Here is a 23500-nt window from a genome sequence, read left to right as displayed (position 1 = left end):
TTTCGCTGGCCTCCAAGGATCGGAAGGGTGTTCTGTGTACTCTGTAAATCCTGTTGCTAAGCATTGTAGCTAAGTGACAGACAAGATTACAAAGAAGGGAATACTTTCTTTGCAATACCACCTGGTTTATTTATAAATATGTTAACTTTCTCACTCAGTAAGAGTGCATGAATTAAGTCTGGTAGAAGTAAACAAAATGTTTACATTTACATACTGTACATCTCAAAGTATTGATTGGGATTGAATAATTGAATAGGACTAACTGCTCAATCGATGGGAGTGAAACCAATGGTGGGGCCAAACTGGGAGACTCTGACCACAGAAAGAACCCATTAAAGCTCATACTGTCTCATTTAATCATCTTCGCTAATAGAGAAAACAAAATGTGGCCATGTTTCCTTCAAGATCTTCCTAGCTGTCATAGAGCCAGGACTGAGACACCTGGCAGTATGCCGTGCATGTTCCTTCTACAGACTTCTGGAAAGACTGGAAAGATGAAATAGAATAATCATGAAGAGAACACCAAATGTTTATAGACCTGTTACGTTATATGAGTGATTATAGTTCCTTTTTATTAATGATGAAATCTTGGAAAATTTCCAGACAAATAGGTTGATTTTTAATTTTAATTTAATTTTAAAAAATGCTGCTGCTACTGTTTTGTCCCTCCTTAGACGTCTTTGTTCTTTGGCTTAGATATTCTAGAATTAGACTATAGTTACATTACTTTGAAACTTGGGGAAGAGAAACTAATGAACAGAGGGATATACCAAACCTTTCTGTGAAATCAGTGATGGAGAGGGGAGACTGAGACCTCAGGTTCCCTTTTTTGTATTTTACATTCTCATTACTAAGGTATATGTTTATCCCAGGAAATTTACACAGGGCCTGGTACAGATGGTGCTTCTAAAATGTGTGTTTTTTTCAGTAAGAAAGGAAGGGATAAGGTGTACAATTGGTCGGAGCAGCTTTATTTCACTTTCCTAAAACAAAACTATTTTGGGGAGCAAAAATGTGTACTGGTGAGTGCTTTCTGTATTCCTGTGTGTCTTTTTTAAGAGGATGTCACAAGACTTTTGGGAAACTGCTTCAGATTAGGAGGGCAAGACAAGTGGAATTAAAAAAAAAAAAAAAACAAGAAATTTAGGTCCTGACTTTGCAACCTAACAATGGAAATGTCTTTGGACAAGCAAATAAACTATTGGACCTCAGTTCTGTCATCAGTACAATGGGGATAATAATAATGTAGTTTCTAACTGCTCCACAGTGTTGTTTTGAGGAACAAAAGATGCATGTGTGAAACTGCATTGTTAATGTTAAATTATAACCAAAAAATACTAGATATTCTAGTTATTCATTATAGTTAAAAATTTTCCTAAACAGCTTAACTTCTCTAGCTGGTTATACTTTAAAAATATAAAGTTCAAAAAATCTTCTTCCTTTGTTAAATTTTACTTCGTTTAGAGTTGCCGTTCATCCAAGGGTGAATTAATCTGTTTCTTTTCTTTTCTCACTGATGAAAATTGGCTTTGATTTATTTAATGTTCTAATTCAAGTGGTAACTGAACTATTAAAAAAAAAAAGTGAGATCTTTAATTATGTTATTTGCTTTTCTGTAACACAGTTTGATTGGATAAAGCTGCCGACACAAGTAGCCGTGCATTTAGTGACAAACCACAGGTGAGATGAGACTCTAGGGCTTCAGAGTGACTATTGTCCTCAGATCCCCTACTGCATCATCATAATTGTTATTTTATTTTTTATTTTATTTTTTTCCCCATTCCTGTTATTTTAATCTACCAGGAAAATGAGGAAGGAATTCTTTGTTGTACTCTCTTTTGCATCCAAAGTCTGGTTTTTTTATCTATATATATTATTTTTTGGTCTCTCCCTGATGTGATGTGTTCTCATCAGTGTCTTGGTCTTGGAATGAAACCACAAACAGAAGATGCAGGACTTGGTTAAAGAATTACAGGCATTAAGAGAGGAAGAGAGTGGCCTAAAGGCAAGACCTTTGTCTTTTTCTGCTGATTAATTAAGTCCCTTCTTCCTCTCCCATAAGAAGAGAAATCCACCTCCTTTCTGAAAGTGTTTCAGTATTCAGTGCCGTTCCAGCATAATGGCATGAAGAAATGGAACTCTGTGGCCATTCTTCATGGGAGCTTTGTCAACATTTAAGCAAGGAAACCCCGGAATCCTTAATATAGAAATTTTTATGTTGTATACAAGAGCCATCTTTGAATGCTTTTATAAGGAAAGTATTTATTTTCAGGACATATCTGGGATATGGTGATTTTTAAAAGCTGTCAGGTTAAATGGGAAAACGTTTTCATGTTACCTGGGTGAGTGGTATAGATTTAGGTACTGACATGGCAGCATTGTTTTAATAATAAGTATTATTTTTCATTATCTCACACTTAGTCACTATGAATATTTGGAAAACAAAAATAGAAAGAGGAGGAAGAAAGCGATCTCTCAGAAAACTAACTGGTCTAGAAGGGCCAGAGCAGCTGAGAATGGTGAACCTTGTCCTCTCATTTTTTTCTTCTTTTTTGTCTTTTTCTATTAGCTCCTTCCTTTCCACTGACTTCTTTTATATATCGATAGATATAAATATATATAGATATATGCACATACACATATAAATATATTTTATATATTTATATAAAATTGTATCTCTTAAAATTCCCTATAGTGCTCTAATAATTGAACCAAATTATAATCTTTAAATATGGCAGCAAGACACCGAATATTAACATCAGTCATCACCTCATTCATTCAAGACTCTTCCTGTGTTTCTGTAACATTGACAGGACTACTTACTGAGGGCCCTTGCTGGCTCTGGGGAACCCCTCAGTTTCACAGATGACAGTGAGGGAGAGGTTAAGGTGGGGAAGGGAGGGGTCACTTCATAAAAACCAGATCCCTAAATGAAATGATTGTCAAATGTGTTTATGAAAGGACACCTTGGGTGCTTGGGTGGCTCAGTGGGTTAAGCGACTGCCTTCAGCTCAGGTCATGATCCTGGGGTCCCAGAATGGAGTCCCACAGCCCCATATCCAGCTCCCTGCTCAGCAGGGAGTCTGCTTCTCCCTCTGACCTTCTCCTCTGTCATTCTGTCATTCTCTCTCTCACATAAATAAAATCTTAAGAAAAAAAAAAAAAGGTACACCTAATTCCCTGGGGAGGAGAGAGAGAGAGAGAATTCCTGTCTATCAATTCAAATCGACTTCTTTTTAAATATGTGACTCTTTTTATCTTTCTAGGCTTTTGGAGAAAGTAAAGGACAGTTTGGTATATACTCTTGGGTATTTATCTCTTGGGATGTGATGTCCCTTGGCTCTTATTACCTGGGTCTTTTGCCCCCAGAGCGCTCATCCCTCTGCTGGAGTACCATGCCCTGGTATATTATCAACAACTAGGAGATTAACGTGAGTAGCTTGTTACTATGTAAGCTCTGGGAAGAGGAGACGTGTAATCTTTTCTAATATGAGCTTTTCTACTACCTGAGTATGAAACTTGGGTTAAGACTCTTAGCCACTCTGGGCCTCATTTTCCTCACCTGTAAGGTAGCCAGGTTGGACTCATCATGCCTGTGGTCCCTCCCTGTCCATCATTCCCCGTTGCCCAGACTTTGTGTTCTGCCCTAGATTAGTGGCCATTCAGTGTAACAAGAGCAAAGCCTTGTGAAGAAGTTGAGTTACTGAGATATCTGATCAAAGTCGCTCCTGGGTGAATGAGCTTGTGCTTGGAATAGTAATAAAATCAACAGCATTATTGACTGAACTGCTGGAGTAGAGGGTTGTGGAAGAAAGCCTTAAAGGAAGAGAAAAGGACCAGGAGCAATGTCTCTGTCCCCTTCTTTTTGGTAAACAGTGGACAATGGAATGGTCTGGAGAGTCAGCAGAATCATCGAACGTTCCCAAATCTGTCTTCTTCACACTCATGCATGAACACAATGGTTGGCTGCACGGGGGACATCTTTCGTCCCCTCTCATTATCCTGAGCCCATATGTGCGTGGCAGTATTCTAGCGAGCAGTCCGTATCCTCTTAGGGCAAACAGTCCCACTGTGTTCATGGGGGGAATACTTTAACACTTTGTTTCCTTTTCTGCATGAAGCACCTTGAACTCCTTGCCAAAGATGAAGACCAAATGAATGGATAATGCCATTTCTTTACATTTTTTCTTTCATTTAGTGAGATTTAAAAACAGCATGGCTAACATTTATGCGAGGCTCACTATGTGAACAATGACAGTAAAATTTATTATCCAAACTGAGGTACTCTGGAGAGTGTAAGGAGGGAGACTGTAAATTATTAAGCTAGGACAGCTGGCACAAGTCAGAAGGTCTTGGCCCACTGAGTCAGGGGTCTATCCTCCCCACCCCCAACTAGGACCAGACTCGGGTGCTACATTACTTTAAATGGAGTTAATCCCCATAACAGTTTTACAAGATTGTTCTTATTGTTATTCCCATTTAATAGCAAAGGAAACTGAGAGTTAGATCTGTGGCGTGACCCTAGGCCAAAGCCTCATCCTTTGTAATTGGAACAGGAGCCCAAGGTTGACTGTGGAGCTGCCTATGAGACCTTCCCAGTGACAGACACCTTCCACCATCTTCTGACTTTGGCCAGGCATGACAGATACGCACCCCTCATTAATTTGCCTTGCTTGGGGAAAGCAGATTTTTATCAAATGTGCTCATTTATAAAAGGGAAGCTTAGAAGAGTGTGTCAGACAGTTCTAACATTAAAAAAAAAAAAAAGTAATAGGCTCTAAGTCTGTTTATATGGACACCAGATGCTGCAGGGCTCACTTAACATATACCCCCCCCAATGGTCGTTTGAAAATTTGGATGAAAGGGTTAAAGGGAACAATAGGAAAAGAGAACTTTCAAATAGAGTCCAAGAGTCCTCTAAGTCAAGAAAAAACATACTTTGTGTGTTTTGATGTTTCTTGGCCCGATGCATTTTTAACTTTGAATAGATGTTGAATGGGGTGTTTAAGATGGATAATTTGATCATTTTGCTAGTATCAAAGCAAGTATTGCTTATTCTAAAATCTGTCATATTTGTTCCACTTCCCCCTCCCGCTCTGTCTCCACTACTCTCCCCCCCACCCCTCCCCCTTCCTCTCAGAGTTAAGCTACCCTTTATTTTGGACAACACTATCACACACATGATTGAGTCAACAATTTATGGCCTTTAAAAATAGGGATTTTGTCCTCTCTTAGGTTTATTGTTTATCATAATCATCTTTCAAGTGAAAAGGCTAATTTACTCTTTCTATAGGAATATTTTAAGCTTGATTATCATAATATTACAGCTGCCTGAAAAGGTCTAAAATGGGACATTGACCTTGAATGTTTTCTGCATTTAGCTCATGGTGCTTAACATTCAGGAAAGAATATAACTGCAACTCACTTATTAACGTATAATCTCAAAATGTTAACTATTGCTCTGTAAATATATGCCATACAGGTTATAGAAAGTTCATAGGATACTAGAAAATGCATCTAGTCATTCACCAGGGTACATATGTTGGAAATACAGTGTAACTAAAGTTGCTTTTCCCATTGGAGCTACTATAGTTTATAACTTAATCTTGCCTGATATTTTACCATGTATCTTATTAGCTTGATGAAATGAAAGTGAAATAATCCTAAATTAATTAAACAGAAACCGAATTGTCTCTGTTACTTTCTCTGTCTTCCTTTGATTCCCACTCCCTCCACCCCCACTTTCACAAACCCTGAGAAAAGAGTTTTTGGTGTGTTATAGAGGTGAGGTAATTGCTCCCCAGAGAATGGGCTTTTTACATGGACTTGGTAATTTGGGAATGGGATGGATTTATAGGACAAGAGGTTTGTCAAAAGGCGAGGTTTTTATTAGTGTTTCTGTGGAAGTGATCACTTTCAGTCGAAATGATTGCTTCTTGCCAATCGAGACAATAATTTAAATATCAAAGCCTGTGCCCTAGAAATGAAAGGCAGCAGAAGATGAGGTATGATGAATTGATGGAGGTTTGGTGGTGATAGAGAGGAAAGCAGTCATACTGACTCCGAAAGTAGTCTTCACGTTCCCACTGGGAAAGGTGTGTTCTTAAGCAGGTTTAAAGCATAAAAGCAGTCCCAATGCACAGATGAGGAAAAGAGGGGGTAGGTACATGAGGTGACCTGCTAGGGGCCACCCAGGTCATCAGAGGATGCAAAAGGAATCCTGGTGTCTAAGCCTCCTGTTTGCCCAGCAGGATATTTTTTGCAGAGATGTTCATTTGTGGCTTTTCTTTTAGAGTTAAAGATAATAGTTTCTAATAGTCTTGACTTGCTTTTAGCATTACGGTACATTATACTATACGCAAGCTATCAAAGACAGCAGGGAAGATGGTTCAAAGAGTTAAAGAACTTTTTTAAGGGTTTCTGGTCTTGAGGAAAGATCCACAAAGGTAAGTTAGAAAGCGATTGGAAAATCTAAATTTGTTATGCCTTGTTGAGTTTTAAATAGTTAACAAATGACAGATGTGCAATATAAAATAAAATTTGCTTCAAAAATAGTGTGACAACTAGAAGCATTTTAAGACAGATTAGTCCTGTTAATTTTCACAAAAGGAAGTTGGGAACTAAAAGTAGCTCTTAATATGCAATAATGGCAAGCTGAAACATTTCTCATCATCTCTTAGCAGCATAAGAATTCACTGTTTTAGGAAAGGATTCTGACTAAAATACAGTAAAATTTCCAGTACAGTAAACAGGAAGCTACGTGTTGTTTGCACTTGAGTTTTGCTTGTTGCCATTCTGTTCTTTCAAATGGAAATGAAGTATATTTTCTGCTGGTGTCTGTGCAGGAGTTAGGGCCTGAGGATGAAGTTGTCTGGGTATTTGTGACTGCATTGTTTAAGGAAAAAGAGATTGAAACTATGCATGGACCCACGGCCTGGTGCATAATAGATGGATATTAACTAATTGATTAATATTCCGTGTGAAATAGTCCTAAGAGGTTCTTTCATTTAGTCCCATTTTTTTTTTCCTGCTTTGGGTAGACTCCTTGTGGTAAGATTGTGAAGTGTATTGACTGTTTAGCAATATGTGTTTAGTCGAGGCTGTTTAATTTGTTTGTTTCATTTTTTCCCCAATATCCTTTGTTGTTGAGATTCTAAAAGATGTATGCTCAGTATTGCCCATGATGTGGGTATTTCCCGTGCTTATCCACTGTTTCCTCCTTCAAGGTGAGAAAACTGTGGCTAGGGAAGATTCTGGAGATGACTAAGCTGCGTGTTTATAAAATATTCTGGAAGCTGTCTTGCAGGTTTAGTGCAGTAGATGTTATTTTAAATTTCAAATTGGTTAAACTGGATTCAAGACAGTCTGTGTAATCTTAGGTCCTTGACTTGCAAAGGTGACACTTTGACCCCAAAGGGAACATACAGATCCGTGTATGTATATACACTGGTATATGTCTGGCCATTCAGAAAGCAGCTAGCTCAGTGGACACTGTACCTTGCACTGATGAAATATGGTTAGTGAGAGATCAGTGGGGACGATGCGCTGTCTGTTGTACCTGTGTCTCTGTGAGCACAGAAGAGACTGACACATGGAAGAGTCTAAACATGTCTAAAATATATACCAATGAGATCCAGCGGTTCCTAATGGGGCAGATCAGTACCCAAAAGGAAATAAGAAAATTCTGGGAAGTAAACGATGACTCCTATGAAATGTGGTGATTTAAGGTCCATCGGGAAATAATTGACTACAAATCTTGTCTTTAAAAGGCCATTTCAAAGGAGTAATAAACAGGTTCTGTCACAGCATGATAATGCAAAGAAACTGAATACAGTACGGGATTCTGCACAGGTGCAAAATCTGAAGGTATTGAGTGCTTTAAGGTGGGTCGAGTACATAAAATCATTATTTTTTTAAAGTGTCTTTAGAAAAAAATTAAAAAGGAACTCTATTTGGGGGACATTGTTTAAAAATGTATACAACTGGATCTATTAATTATCCTGGGAATTTTCGTTTGTTCAGAAATGTAGATAATAATCTTTGAACCCAAGATGTTTTTCTTTCATTCTGATGCTATATTAGCTTCCATATTTCTTTAATTCTGTTTTGGAAAAAATCATGTTTCTATTCCAAATGCCTCTTTATTTATTTTTTTTAAATTATAAAATGATTACATGTCTCATTTTTGGTTGAATAGACAATCCTTTTTTTGGGAGGTGGTATCTGCAGAATGCTTGGATTTTCTTCTACATCTCAAAGCTCTTTTAATTCACTGCTCACAACCAAATTTACATCTTAATTGCAGAGTTCACATTTAACAATATAGACAGCATAATGCTACTGGTAATTAAGCTTTTACTACCTGCTTTTATACACTATTCTCAGGCACAGTTTTTGCTATGTGAGTTCTCATCTAAAAACTTGTAAGAATTTAGACCACAAATAAAAGGAATCAGGCCCATATCTTAGATATGGTCAAATACATGGCAGGAAAATGGCTTTCTTCTGTGGGGGGACAAATCAGGTCTGTCATTTTTACATTCTGAATTTTAATGTGGATGCTCTATTTTAGTGTTTTGTTTTTTTAAAGACCTAGAAAATCTGAAAGGGTTGAGAGAGTTGAGTTCTGATTTAGTGACTTCAACACACACTGAATATCTGAACTAATTTATTTTGATCTCAAAGATTATACTATTTATATCGTGGAACACTTAAGATGCAAAAGGTTGGTAGCAGTAGAGCTGAATTACATCAAAATTGTGGGTCTTCCCCTCTCCATAAGGGAGCAATTTGCCATCAATAGCTGGCATCTATTCCAATATATTTGCTAGTATAAAAGAGCCTGTAGTTCCAAGTAGGACCTAAGAAAACTCTTTGTTATATGAAAACTAAGAACACATTCCACATTATTGAAGGGAAAATAACCTTCTCTTCTTATATCCTTAAAAAAATTGTTTTTGATTGAAAATTCTTAGTTTGCCTAAATTGTTATCTCTTTGAAACTATTCCTTATAATGGCCAGACTGTGTGATGATTTACAAAATGTTTCTGGGTTGATTTTTTTTTTTTTTTTTAAGCATTCAGGGTGTGTTATGTATAGAAACAAGTATGTACACTGCGTTTCATTTGGAAACTGATGTTTTGGGTAAAATTCTATACATTTGTATATGCCTTCCAGTTTGGAAGCTTGTATTGAAATAAGTATGTGATTAAGAACACTTAGTGCGTGGTGTAGTAATGCTCTCCAGGCAAGGGTGGTGGGGGGGGGGGGAGAAAAAAAAAAAGGAAACGCAGTCTGTATTTTGTCAAAATGCACTGAGATGGATTTAATGTACTATTTCCCCTACAGCCCTCAGACCCCCACCCCTGTCACTGGAGAAGCCAATTTGTCCTAGAGTTGTTTACCTTTGCTTTGAGAAAGCTATGCCTTGTGTATCTGTATGTAGGGAGACAGCAGGTAAAGAAATGTTTACACATATAATTTGCATAGGCATCCTCTCAGTTTGGACTGAGCACTACTATTTCCTCTTCTGTAGTTGTGCAAAACTGCATTCCACCTCCGGGAGGACCATCCCAGGGGCTCACACGCCCGAACAATTTAGAAGACCGTCTTTGATTTTTCCAATGCCCAGCATGGAGCAGGGAACCAGGAAAAGATGCGATTACGAATAAACGGGGGGTGGGGGGGGGTGGGGGGAGTACGGCACTGCCGAAGCAGCAGCCCCCCGGGGCTGTGAAACACAGACCAGGGCAGCACAAACTTAATTCTCTACCTTCCGCAGAATCCTCTCCCAAATGAACCGAGAGTGTGCGTGCGTTCTGCTTCTCAAGGCCAAATGGGTCTCGGCTTGGACACCCGAGACAAATCCCTCCAGTGCCTAGAGAGTTCAGTTAGTTAGGTTTCTTTTGTAGCTTCCCAGAAAAAGAGAGAAAGACAGACAGAGAAGGAAAGGCACGGTGCCTCCCGGGAGCGTTTCGATCGCGGCTGCGGGCCCCGCTCCCTCTCCCTCGCCGCGCGCGGAGCCGGGTCCCCGCGGCTCTCCGCACCCTGCCTACCTGCCCGGCTCCGCTCGGCGCCCGCAGCCTCCCGTCGCCTCCCTCCTGATTGGGCAGACGCCCCCCAATCGGCTGCGCGGCTGGGCCGGTGGGACTGCATATGTAAAGCCCTACTTCATATTAATAAGCTCCAATCGGGGCTTTAAGTCCTTGATTAGGAGAGTGTGAGAGCGTTGGTCCCAACTGGCTGTGCCTATAGGCTTGTCACTAGGAGAACATTTGTGTTAATTGCGCTGTGCTCTGTCAAGGAAACTTTGATTTATAGCTGGGGAGCACGAATAATGGTTGCCGGTCGCACATGGATTCGGTAGAACTTTGCCTGCCTGAATCTTTTTCCCTGCACTACGAGGAAGAGTAGGTACCTTTTCCTTTCCTTTTTAAAACTCGCCGTGGGGGTGCGTGTGCGGGGGTGGGCAGAGTGTGTCTTTGCACACGGATTCAGGTAATGCCCTGGGTACGATGTGTGCACGAGTGCTTGTTTGTGTCTGTCTTGTGCCTTTTGTGTTGAGGGTGATCTCCTAATTCAGTAAGTCGAGAATTGTTCTCTGACTACAATGTTACCTTTGAGGCAAAGCTCAGTGACTGTCAGTAAAACAGCTGTGTGACAGTCACTTCTTATTCAGGTGCTAAGAATAGGCACTTGGCACAAATGCTTAGTGAACTGTTAAAATGCATCTTTTACTAGGACCCATTTTCCCAAGGAAAGATGTTTTAAAATACGATATTCAAAATGATTTATACTATTGAGTGCCTCTTATGTATTTGCAGTTTGACAGATATTTTCAGCTCCCTGTCATTTCTTACCGCGCAGAGTTAGAGGCAAAATTGCACATTTACTAATTCTCCTTCAGAGAACAATTTAAAAACTAGCCCTGTGCAATTCAGGGCTAGAATAATGTTATTTGCATGGTTAGCGTTAAGTCAGCACTTAACTGACAAATCAGTCCATTAAGTAACATGAGATTTTCACACATTATAAATATTTAAGGGGGGGAAAAAAAAAAAAACTAAAGAAGAAACAGTAGTGACTTTTAAAATTTCCCCTTGAACAGACAACATTGAGATTGTGGATTTGTGTCGTGTATCACGTCCAGAAAATAGGGAAAAGTACTTTTGTTCTTAGGTGCAGTTTAATTCGGATTCATGAATATCTTTATGCACATGGATTTGTGTGTATATGTGTATATATATCGGTATCTATATCTTTGGAACACTAAAGGTGGGGGAGAAGTGGATGGGGTAGGACAAGTCAATTAGGCATTCTTGTGTAGATGAGTAGGTCATAAACTTAATTTCAGCCCACTGTTAAGATAACGTATTAGACTACCCTGAGACCTGTCCCTGGATCATCTTTCTGTTGAGTCAGTTATACCGCTCTGCTTTCACATTACAGTAATACCAACTGTTATAATTCTGAAAAGAGTGCTCTTGGCAAACATCTCTCTACAGATTGTGAAGAAAATCTGAAACTCTCGACGAGGAGGTAGTGCATTATAGGTAGATGTCCACTAGCTGTCCTTTGTGACTGCGTATCGCGTTGCTTTGTAATTAAGTAAGAGATGAAAAGTGACTCGCACTGTCAGTGGCTGCTCGTGTGTGTAGGGGTGCAAGTGTGTGTGGATCGGCCTCTGCACGCTTGCACGTGCCCTCACACGCACGCTCTCTCACACTCGCATACACACTCACGCAAGGGCTATTCTCCAAGAGATGGGCGTAGGAGGGACCGAAAGCTGGCCAGGCTGCATCCAGTTCGACAGACTCACGGCCAGAAACAACCTTAAATTGTGTGAAAATAAAAATGAGAAATAAACAAAGGTAGGACTGCCCACTCAAGTGGGGCTTGAAGGTTAGTGCACCGGGGGTCGTGGAACTGGAGGGTGTAAATGTCTTCCTGTCAGGGAGAAGGCGTTCTCCACGCTCACCCAGATTCTGAACTTTCTTCTGTAAATAAATAAAGAAAACAAACTTTAAAAATCCCCCAGAGGCTTCTTTTTAAAGTAGTTTTCTTGAATTTAACTTCTTATAGCTAATTTGAATAATTAGTTTAGATAAGCCTCTTAAAGCAGATGCATTGAAATGAAATCAGGGCACATGTCCTTTTGGCTTTGGCGCAAGATTCAAACTAGCTTTCTTTTTGGCTCAATTAAAAGTCATCTTTAAAAAAATACAGATTTATTGTCTGGATGCAGTTCTGATGGTTACGTGGTTCACTGGACAGACAGAAAGATCTAATGCTAAGCAACGCATCTGCCTCTCTGTCTCAATTAATAAACCACAGAATTTATACATGCTATTCATATTCATAGTAATTGTACTGGGTTAAACCCTATCACGTGTGTGTATACATAGAAATGAAACCAGAGTTATGCAGTTTCAGAGGAAAATACTAGCCAATTTCTGTTTTGGAGGCTGTTAAAAAGATGCGTACAATTTATTGACCACCATTAGGAGAGCCTAAAATGTTAACCTATAACTATGTGTTTTTTATTTTAGGAAATGTGCCAGCACATTAAAGGACATAATACTTGAGAGCTTGTTTCACATTTAATAGCAGTAATAACTGATAGCATAAATAGATGAAAATAATATATCTGCTCATTTTGACATATGTGTCCGTCTAATCATTCTAAATGAGTGTGCTCATCACATGAATCCCTTTCAACCTCTGATTAAAATGTAACATTGACTACAGGATTATAGAGCGGACTTAATTTTACTGACTGTTTTAACAGTTGTCACAGCTGTTGGAAGAAGGAAAGGCAATTGAAACGCTCCAAAACAGGCAAGCCGAGGAGGGAACAGTTTAGTAAATTCAGCCTGATCATTGAAATCCCAGCATTGCAAACGAAACAGATTTGTGTTTTAAAATTCCTCTTCGGAGCTATGCAAGTTTTATTTTGTACGGTCCACTCTTTCTGTGTCTGGGTTTGTTGTTGTTGTTGTTGTTGTTGTTTCCCTCGGCCTCGTCTCTCCTTATTAACAGCAAAATGTAAATGGAAACACAACTATCCAAAAGTAATACTGTAATGTCAAAATGTATGAGATGAAAATAGGCAGGAAGAAAAAATGTGTACAGTAACAACAACAGCAAGCCTAACTCCGAGTGGATACGTTTTTTTTTTAGAAAAAGGAGCTTGCCTAAATCACTTTAAGATGTGATCTTATTTGAAAACTATGAACAGACACTTTAAGTTTATTTTTCTAAGAAAGAACACCTAAACTCCAGACTTAGAGCTCATATTACTTTTCCTCCTGTTTCTTCTCTGTCAATCTGTTGAAAACACCTGCAGCCTTAAAGGTAGGTGGTGTAGGTGGGGTTTTCAGATGATTTCTTTGTAAATTGCTGGAAGTGACAACTAGCTGCACTTAGGGGTGAGTGTTCCTGAGCGGCAGAATCTAGTAGCCTTGCCCATCCCTGCACTAAAGCGAACAGATTAATTCTATTTTTCTGAAAATTTAATAGCCATTGTACATATCCCAAACTATAGAGAGTCAAGATAGCCAGACAGTGTGTATTACGTAACGTGTGATTTTCTCCTTCGAGTAAGCAAAAATAAGTGTTCCTGAGTTAATGGAATAAATGTGGGATGGGAGTGGTGAGTAAATGATGGGCACCCCATGTTTCACCAGCCCTTTGTGTCAGTATATTTATGGATTACCTTATAAACATTTGGTGGTTAAGTTTAGAAATCCTCCTTTTGACAGAAAGGGCCGGAAAACAGCTTTCCCTTTCCTGGGCAGAGGCAAGGGTGATGGTGTTGGCTGGTTCTTATAGTGATGGTTTCTCATCTTAATGTGTTTATGGCACTGCTGCTTTATTTACTGAGCCTTGTGTGTTACAGCGGTAATTAACCCATGTTATTAGCAAAGCCCTTGTGGATATCCATTAATTCTCTTGCATGGATGATCGTTTTTCCAGTGTTTTCCCCCCAATAAGGTATCATTGTTCTTCTTCTTTTTTTAATTCTAAATTGATGGCCTTTGATATATTTCTTTGATTTAATCTGACTTGTAATATATATTGACCATCTTTTTAAAAAGGGTATTGTAATTCTGTTTTTAAAAATGCTCATAGAAGCTGGAGAAAAGATTCCCCCCCCCCTTTGGTTTTCTTTTCAAAGTCAAAAAGAAAAGAAATTAAGGTTTAAAAAGGAAATAATATAGGAAATCAGGTTTAACTCCAGGTTTTCCAGGTTTTAGAATTTACGATAATTTGGGTCTTTGAGGTCTTTGAATCAGATTTTTACTTAGTTAATAACCCTTTAGGCATTTTTTATAAAATATTGAGCCAGCAGAAAAATACTTGTGCTTCCTGTGCTGAGAAAAGATAAGGACCATCTCATTAGCTGGGCCATACTTTTGCAATTAATTTTAGATACATGGTGCTATTCATCAAGGAGGGCAGGTAACTTCTCTATGAGTCTATTTAACAATACTTTCACAATACCTTACTCCTGGAAGATCTACAGACAAAGAAGAGACCTTTCTTTTGGGAGGTAGGCATAATGGCCAGTCTCAAGTCCGTATCACTTGTGAAAAATTCCTCAACATTTGTTTTAGCCTAGTGACTAAACAAAAAAAAAAAAAAAGATTTCTTTGTTTTACTTTCAAAGTGCTGTGCAGCACGGAAGGTTTGGCTTATAGGATTTCATAAAACAAATTCAGATCTGTGCCCATGGTTGATACTTGGTCAGACAAGTGGCAATTAATGGCAATGATTTCTGTGAAACCAGTTAATATCAAATAAACTTTTTAGAACTACCTCTGAAGCATTTGGAAATAGAGAAGAGCATCGGAGGTATTTCAATAGAACTTTAAAGTCATTGCAGTAGCTAAGCTTGGCTTGGAATTTTGCTTCATAGCAAATTCATGGAAGAGAGAAACAATACAACGTTGATCTGTTCTAAGTGCATATGAGCTCCGGCCCTCGCCAGCTCTCTGGAGAAAATCTTTGATTACACTGGCCCAGTTTGTTCAGTTTTTATCTCTTTTACATCCACTGGCCTTGTATTAAATTGTCATTGTCCTAAAGCACATGAGATAGAAATGAATTGCAGTTTGCGACGTTCTCTGACAGTGAAATATTTAGGTTCTCTTTCTCCAATCATACTTATGTGTATATTTGATAGTGCAGGGATGACACCAGGCGTCTCTGCCGCTTCTCATTCTCCTCACTGCATTTCGTATGCTTTGCTGTTGATTATTTTCACCGCCATGTGTATATGGATATGCACGGTTTGGACTATTACACATACGTCAGTACACACATCGTACTTTAAAATCCAGAGCAGTCCGTAGAATACACACACGTGTGTGTTTGCGTGTATAGATGCACGTGAAATATGTACCTCTATGGGAAGAGGTAGGCTGCTAACAGTGCTCATTACATTTATATAATAAAGTGAATCTCAGGTATTTTTCAGATCGGTCAGTTGCCAGTTCAATTTGCCAGGCATGGTTTTAACCTGGAAGTCATGTTTCGGGTATTTGCCAGGTTGATTTTAAACTGAATGGGTTTAACTATACAGAAAGACAGGTTAACAGGTAACCTAATAACTCGATTTGTTTCTGATTTTTTGAATTTTTAACTGCTATCCTTCCTAAATTTAAAAGCTGGTAATCATAAATGATTTGTAAAATAGGAAATAAGCTACTAATATTAAATGCATAATTTAATGGTTTGGGCCCATGTCCAAGAAATAGTTTTGAATCAGCTCTTGGCTACATTCTTTTTTTTTTTTTTTTCAATTCAAGGGCCTGACAAATATATCTGAATGTAAACATGATAGCTCTCAGAGAAATGCATAAATAGGAATTTTATTAATCTGTATTACATAAATATGTCGTTTCCTCATTTTTCTTCCTTTTTTTTTTTTCCCCTGAAAGCAAATATAGAAGGCTAGTAAGTGTTCTGTTTCTCTAAAATACATCACAGATTTCAGAATTTTTGAATTTTACTCGAAGGGGTAAGTTTAGATATCTGTGATTTTGCTTAGTAAATCTGAATGAGTGTTGAGAAAGAACACTCAGCCAGCTGCTCTTTGTGTTGTACTTCTTGTTCTTATTTATATTCTGGTTTAAATTCCTGGATTCATTTCCTATCTTTACTTGTATGTATAGCACTTAAACAAATTTAATGTTTCTCTCTCTCTTCTTTTAAATCCTACTGTTTCTTTTTGCCAGTGCATCACATCAGAGCTAGCTTCTTTATTATCTGAGGGTGATAAGTGACAGCCTTTGCCTTTTGAAGGATTTACCTGGCATCTCATTCTTGTCTCAAGTTCATTTCAGACTTCTATATTCTAAGATCTAGGAAACCTCAGCTACTAAAAATAATTTCCATTCAGAGTTTTTCAGCAAACACATCTTTCCTCTCTACTTTTTTTCTTGACAGAAGTGCCAGGTGTTTCTTTTTCTCTGATTTGGACACTATTTCTCATTATTTTCCAAATGTATTTTCTAGTCAGTTATACAAAACCATCAAATTGAGAGGATTTAGATTTTGCGGTAGTGGTGGTGTGTGTGCGTGTATGTGTTCGTAGGCACATGTGTGCCCATGCATGTATCAGTCCCCTTTTTATTGAAAAAATTTTTTTAAATGTTTGGAGGAAACTTGCTTTTTATGTTTTGATTTCTTCAGATGCCATGCCATCTTAGTTTATGGCAACAAATGTATATTTGGAAGAGAACTCACTAAGGCAAAGCATTCAAAGAAAAGGTGCAGTTTTAAATAAAATGACTTCTCACTGGTCCATCAGAGTGCACTTGAGTATACTGGCATGGACCTGTGTGTGCCTTTGAATGGAGATAGGCAACACCCAGCCCTGGCCGTCAGAAATGCAACCTATGGCTGTAGCTTTGGCACTTAAAATCTCTTTACTGCTTCAAGTGTGAAACTCATGGAGAGCCTACCTAAGATTAGATTACGTTGTTAAAAAAAAAAAAAAAATGAACTTCAAAGTAAATTTATATTTTAATTATAAAAGGCAGTCTTTGTCCTATACGTTCTTCTGTGCTTTCTCATACTGCTGAGAGTGACACAGAATTGCATATATACTTTTCATCATTTTGATTGGAAGTACACATTATGTGTAATATGCCTTGGCAGTACTTACCTAGCCAAAGAAAACAAATTAATACTAGGCATACTGAAGGCTGTCAGGCATATCACAGATGTGTCAATTTAACTTCGCTTCATCATACACCTTCTCCACAAACAATTGGTTAAGATGGTACTAAATAAAAGGGAAGCTACCGATAAATTCTCCTATCATATCAGAGATTGATGGCTAGGAGAAGTGTAATGAAAACCAGCCTGCTCGCCTACTTCTCTTTAAAACTCTGTGGGAATACAGACAGCATAGACAATAATGAGTTTTGTACCAGGAAAAAAAAAAAAAAAAAAAAAAAAACAGGGTGGGGGAGGATAACTTAAACATGGTCAAATCTTTCTACTCTCTTGGAAGTAACAAAGGGATTTATTGTTTTAAAAGTCTCTGAAGTGGTGAGCCTCTGTTGCTCCTGAGTGTGAAGTAAATAAAGACTTTAAGAAGTGGAGAATCGGAAGGAGCATGGGCAATCCATCTTTAACAAGGGACATCTCTTTTTGTTGCATTTTGCATACATTTTCTGAGGAAGATAAAAGTCTTGGGCGTTCTTTTTGTATGGCTTATTCAAAATGCAAAAAGAAAAATGAAATTTGAAAAAGAACTTGTGCACAGAAAATAGGCAGATGCATATTAACTTTTTTCCCTTCCATGGTCAGGATGGTTCCCTCGCACATGAAAAATTGAATTTTTCATCGATCCTAGGAAGATTTTGCTTATTTATAATGGCTTTTGAGTATTTAAACAAAAGGCACGTTAAATAAATGCTCACTTTTAATGCTTACAATGTGAACTGAAATGCTTTAAAAGGTGTTCTTTTCAAGGTAGTTATTATATTTACATTTTATAGTTGTAAGAATTTATTTTACTTTGAAAAGTGTCTAAAATTATATCCATAGTTAGCAAAAGTAGCAAGTAATATGAAAAATTATAGAGACCAAGGTACTTGTTTAGAGACAAGTATTCAGATATGAGGTTCTTTAATCAATTGCCCTTTGCCCTCCGTAATTCCAAATTATCATAGAACTTGAACTTCCCCAAAAATGTAAGCTGGCTGTGTTGAATTAGGTTCATTTTCCCATAAACGAAGGAATCCTCTAACAATGCTTTCTTCAGCATCACTAATCTAATAAAACAGATCAGATATTTTAAGGAGGAATATTATGTTTGCAACCCATTGTTCATGACCCAGGAAAGGGAAAGGTACATATGGTTGATGAGACTTGCGTCTTTTTTTCTATGAGGAAGTAACTGTATACAGTTGGTGCTGGGTCCAGTAAGTGACAGAAGCATCCCTTTGTCCATAGACTTACATGAGACCTGCCTCATCAGTTATGGGATCATAGTGTCACAGCTGGAAAAGCAACCATCAGCTGAATTATACTGAACTCCACACTTGGCTTATTCCTCTTACTGCTCTACACATCTAAGGAGAGGCTCGTTCTGGTCTTGGAATCTAGACAGAATCAGGAGTTGGGCTCAGGTGGGAGCATGTGCCCGCCTTTTTCTGTCCTCTCCTAGCCATTCAGCACAAGGAGGTGAGGAACAAATGGCTAATTTATGCACAGGAGCCCGAGCAGAGATTCTTTCCCAGGGTAAGAAATTTATTATTCAGTTGTTCAAGTACATTTTAGATTTCTCTTATGTTCTATAAATGTCATTGTTATCTTTCATGCTCCAAAGAACTTCCCATAAATGATTAGGTGTGTCTCTCAATTCGTACGAACCATGAACTGGTCTAAGGATTTTTTAATAGATAGAAATGGAGAGCAGATTACCTGCTCAGGTTGGCCTGGGTGATGATTTGTTCCTCATACCTTTATATGGAACTGTTCAGTTGGTTAAGTCTGAAGAATGAGAAAAACACGAAGAGGTTATACACTCAAATTGTATTTTTTTTTAATTTTTTAAATTTCCTTATAGTGAACAAAACTTTAATGTCTAGAGCATTTATGAGGGTTGTAATGATTGGAAAATCTGTCCTGAGAATGTGGTCACCATATGTGACAGCCTTGCTTTCTATCTTGTCTTCAGTTTATGGGGTAAGTTCGGTGATATTGTCTATTGTCTTACTTTGCTAATGTAATGAACCTCTCTTCGTCCACACTGAGATAATCTGAAAGGTGGGGGAAATCCCTGCTCCGCTCTAAGAAACTTCCTCAACCCCCTCCATGGCAGCGATATTTTCTTTGAAAATGTCTCTTTCTATTCATCTGTTTTGCTAAGGGATCATTTACTTTGATTAAAGGTAAGTACGTGAGATTCATCCGTATTTGCATACACAGTATATTCTAACCCCCCTCTCCAATTCCAAAGGGCTTGCCTTCAACTTTTCATATTTGTTTTCCTTTGTTTCTGTTTGTTGTCCATTCTAGTTGAGCGCTTTTATGGTGTTTTCTTGATTGTTGTCAGTTTGGGGTACTCACTGCTGACATTTTTGTTAAGTTAATGTCCCAGCGCAAAAATCCTTGGCAGCCTGGAGTCTGGCTACAGGGCGTGGAGGATACAACTTCTGTGTGATTGTGTGTAAATACAGTTAGTTAGTTGGGGGTTTATCAGATAGCTTGGCAGAAAGAGAGAGGAGCAGTACAAACTGTTTTCAGTAACTGTGCTGTTCATACACCTGATAAGATGGAGAGAGCTTTCGAAATGCTGATAGGCTTTGAATAAGAAAAGAATAATCACTCTGCTACTGGCACCAGCTTATCGGGAACGAAGTAAAATGCCAACACTTTTACATTAGCAAAAGTAAATGTTTTAGACACTCTGTGCCTTTTTTCATTCAAGTTAAATAGTAGGGCTGCTTTTGAGTGTGCCGTAATGAATAGCAGGATTTATTACCTTGACTAAATTACAGGTGAATATGTTGATAAAGGAACCTTCCGCATCACCAGCAGCTTCTTTGATAAGCAGGTGCATCTAGGCTCTACATTCTCTGGAGAAATTAAGTATGCCTTTTCCCACTCCAGTTCCATTAAACATCATTTCTGATGTTAGAAGATGCAGTTATGTCCTGTGTCAATCGAGTCCCCTTGTTTTCCAGCAGAGGGGTGACAGGCATTTGAAACTTAGCTTATCAGACTTGTAAAAATGCTTGCGTGCTGTTGTTAAGTAAGTTAGGGCATGTGGACATTGATGTCACTTGTGCTGAACCAGCAAAGTCCTATATAAGAAATCTTGTTTTTGCCCCCCCCCCAGGAATGGAATGAGATTAATTATAAATTTAGGATGCTTTAATGAGCAGATAAATGTATTTGTCCAAGCCACAGCCCATTTTAAAGCACCTCCCCTGACAAAGAGAGAGATATTGGTTTTGCTCTTAATATAAACCATTAACTTTCCCAGCTCAGCCATCTTCTCTTCTTTGTAATTTGACGCCTACAAATAATTTGGTGTATTCAGATTTGATAAATGATAGTGCAAGAGCAGATTGATTGATTTTGGATTACTATTGATTACTCTCAATGAGATCACTGTGACACACTCGAATCAATAGTATTCGATTAAGCAAGTCACCGGCGTTCTATACATTCAGCAGCAGCGGGAGATTGGGGAACAGAATGTTCACAGGCTGATAAATTGACAAAGCGTTCAGCTTTAAATAGCCCTTTGTTCAGCACTAGTTCCTTAAAATATATTTCACTGGAAAGTTCGTTTTTGCAACTCTGGGCCTTTCTGTGGAAGAAAGGTCATCAGTTTAAGGTTTATTAAATTTTAACTAAAAACAACTGAGCTCCATTTAGGTGTAAAATAATTTAAGTACTTACTGCAGGCAACCTTCATGCTTTGGAGCTGTTGCTCAAAGGTTTCATTCTTTTATGAAGATGTCAATTGTAAACATAAAAATGCATCACTGGAAATGTAATGGTTTAAGATTCGGGCCGAAATAAAAATTCCTGCCCGAGGAAAGCACTATAATCAAAATAAGGTGGTCTTGACTTTGCTCAGAAGTGGGCGCTCTCGGAGCCCCGCTGCAAGGCAAGTGCACGTGGAGCCCCTTGACCCCCTTGATCATGCGCACAGCGGCTGCCGCGGCTGCTGCTTTTCCTTCTTATCCGAGGGCTCCCCTCCTGTCGCCGGCGCTCCCCGCGGAACACTCAGTATCATTTCATCTCGGAGCCGCGACTGCTGCTCGCCCACGGGGTTCTTTCTGTCCTGAGCAACCTCAGAAGTCACCCGGGGCAAAGAAACGCATCCATGGTTCCAGTCCTTAAGTGAACGATCAAAGACGAGATTTTTTCCATCATACTCCGTCGTGGTGCGGTCTTGGCGCTTGGACGCAAGCGTGGGCTCTTCTAGTATCTGCGGTTGCCTCCCGGAGAAGGGAGTCCTGTAGTAACGCTCCACTGGAAATGTGGACCATCGGATGTGCAAAACTTGATTTCCAGTGGCATCTTGACTGCTAGGACCGGAGTACCCCACATCGTCCCAGGTTCAGGTTTTGAAATCTACTTAGGTAAATTGTCCCATTTTGATAATAGTGAAACAAAACCAGATGAAATTAGAGGTGGCATTCTGAGGGAGAATCAGGAGGGAAGTCAAATTCGGAATCGTGAAGCTCCATGACAAACAGCCTTTTTTGTGTGAAAGTGAGGTAATAGGATTCTAATTATGTTTTCATGAAACCACATGAAATTGCCATTTTTTAGGTCAGGAAGTGGTCGTCTCTCAGCATTTTCCTGTGATTCAACATAAAAATTGAATTTATTCCTATACTTCTCATATTACGTAAGCAGATTGAAAGCGACAACTGTTATTGTTTTATTTGATTCTATGATGGGCTGTGTCAGGTTATGGGGGACACATGAATTCTGTCTACAGTTAAGGCAAGTATATCATAGGATCATTTTTAAGAGCAGTTTTTGTTTTCTTGAAGACTTGGGAGTGGTCCCAAGTATGCAGTATTATACACGCTGAAAAAGTATGCATTTACCTGGCTTCTCACCTGTGGTAGCTAAGCTGCTTCTGAGAATCCCTGTGCATTTTCCCTCAGCTGAGGAAGAGTGTGGTACAGACAAGGGAGTAGCTCGAGTGCTGACCCTCCAAAAAAGAGGACATTGCTAAGGGTAGATAAGAAACAAACCAGGGAAAAGACACCGACACCTCGAACATCTCATCCTCGCTTTCGTTCATTAACAGAACCTTAAAATGCGAGTAGCACTTTGCACGCTTCCCCCCCAGAGAAGTGTGAAAACTCTGCTCCATTAAATCCGTGCACCACTGAGGGTTAGGCAGACCCAGGACTCCCCAACTTGGCCGTGGAGCCCATGATGCTTTATTGGCTGTTGCAAGTAGAAAAGGCTCCGGGACATGTGAGAAAGCGATCCCCGAGTTCCCATCTGACACCCCCTCCCCGGACGTGCAGCTCCTCCTGGAGCTGTGCTGTGCTGGCCCAAAGGGGCTTTCTGTGCCCACCTGTGGGCAGAGTCTGGCTCCCAGAGAGAAGGGACCTGGGCTCAGGGTCTGTAGTAGGAGAGACGGGCTCCGGGGGCCATGGCTGGCAATGTCAGCCCAAAGCACCTCCTGCCTTAGGGTCATATCAGGACTGGGTCAGTTTTCCTTGCTCTGGGTAAGCACACGGCAACTCACATCTTGTTTCAGAGCAAAGGAGGGTGGGCGTCGTTTACTGCAAACGTGATTGAGCGAATGCCTCCAACTGGTCCCACCGTCAGTCTCGGGGTTTTCCCTCAGTAGCGAATTTCCCCCCTGTCTGTGGCACTGAATTTGATTTATCGCTGGTACTAAGATCAAAAAAGAAGCCATTCCTTTTGATGTTTGCTATTAGACACATGCAGTGCAGGGTGGGAGGCTGGGGGAGAGCGGTCTTAGCATCCAAGTCACTGTCCTGGTCACACAGTGGCCACTGATGGCAGAACGTACGATTTTCTATCTCTATTCATTTTGGATGTAAAATTTGAGGGTAAAAGAGGTTAGCCATAGGGCATTTTAAATTCATATTTAGGTTGGTTTCAGGGATAGATTCTTTCGGTAAGGACACAAAGTGTGGCTCACATGGACCCCTGACTAGGACATTTTCGTTTTTACTGCATGGGCATTAATTTTACCCTAAGACATACACAGCTGAGGAATAGAACTAAGGCCATGGGGTTCAGTTTCCTTCAGAAAAGAGCAATCGGTGGCCGTTATTGTTGGGTGGCAAACTTGGGGGACACGGGAGCCTTATTTGCCAAACGGGAAGGAAGATTTGCTGGGGTCAGCTTGTCCCGTCTGCTGGACCCTGGTCAGGCTTTGTTTGCAGCTCTGTACAGTAGCTTTTGTCCGGCTCCTCCGGCTCCTCCGGGAGTGGGATTTCTCCCAGCAGCGTGAGCCCCGGCCCA

At 39.5% G+C, this 23500-nt stretch overlaps 1 protein-coding gene across 12 annotated transcripts in view; it reads left to right on the top strand.

Annotated features, from left to right (window-relative positions):
• Window positions 1–23500, top strand: part of ESRRG (estrogen related receptor gamma) — a 618606-nt gene that overhangs the window by 383497 nt on the left and 211609 nt on the right. Inside the window, exon 1 of one of the 12 annotated variants that reach the window (XM_032872915.1) lies at window positions 10215–10410. The exons of 10 other annotated variants lie outside the window; for them this stretch is intronic. In XM_032872915.1, coding sequence (XP_032728806.1) covers window positions 10355–10410 — 56 coding nt within the window. In that variant the 5' untranslated portion in view covers window positions 10215–10354. Of the gene's footprint in view, window positions 1–10214; window positions 10411–23500 lie in introns of those variants that run through there. One more of the 12 variants, XM_032872916.1, reaches the window with a different exon arrangement.

This window comes from Lontra canadensis, unplaced genomic scaffold, assembly GCF_010015895.1.
Source record: "Lontra canadensis isolate GAN:19392208 unplaced genomic scaffold, GSC_riverotter_1.0 scaffold46, whole genome shotgun sequence".
Lineage (NCBI taxonomy): Eukaryota > Metazoa > Chordata > Mammalia > Carnivora > Mustelidae > Lontra > Lontra canadensis.
This window is presented reverse-complemented; position numbering and strand designations above follow the sequence as displayed.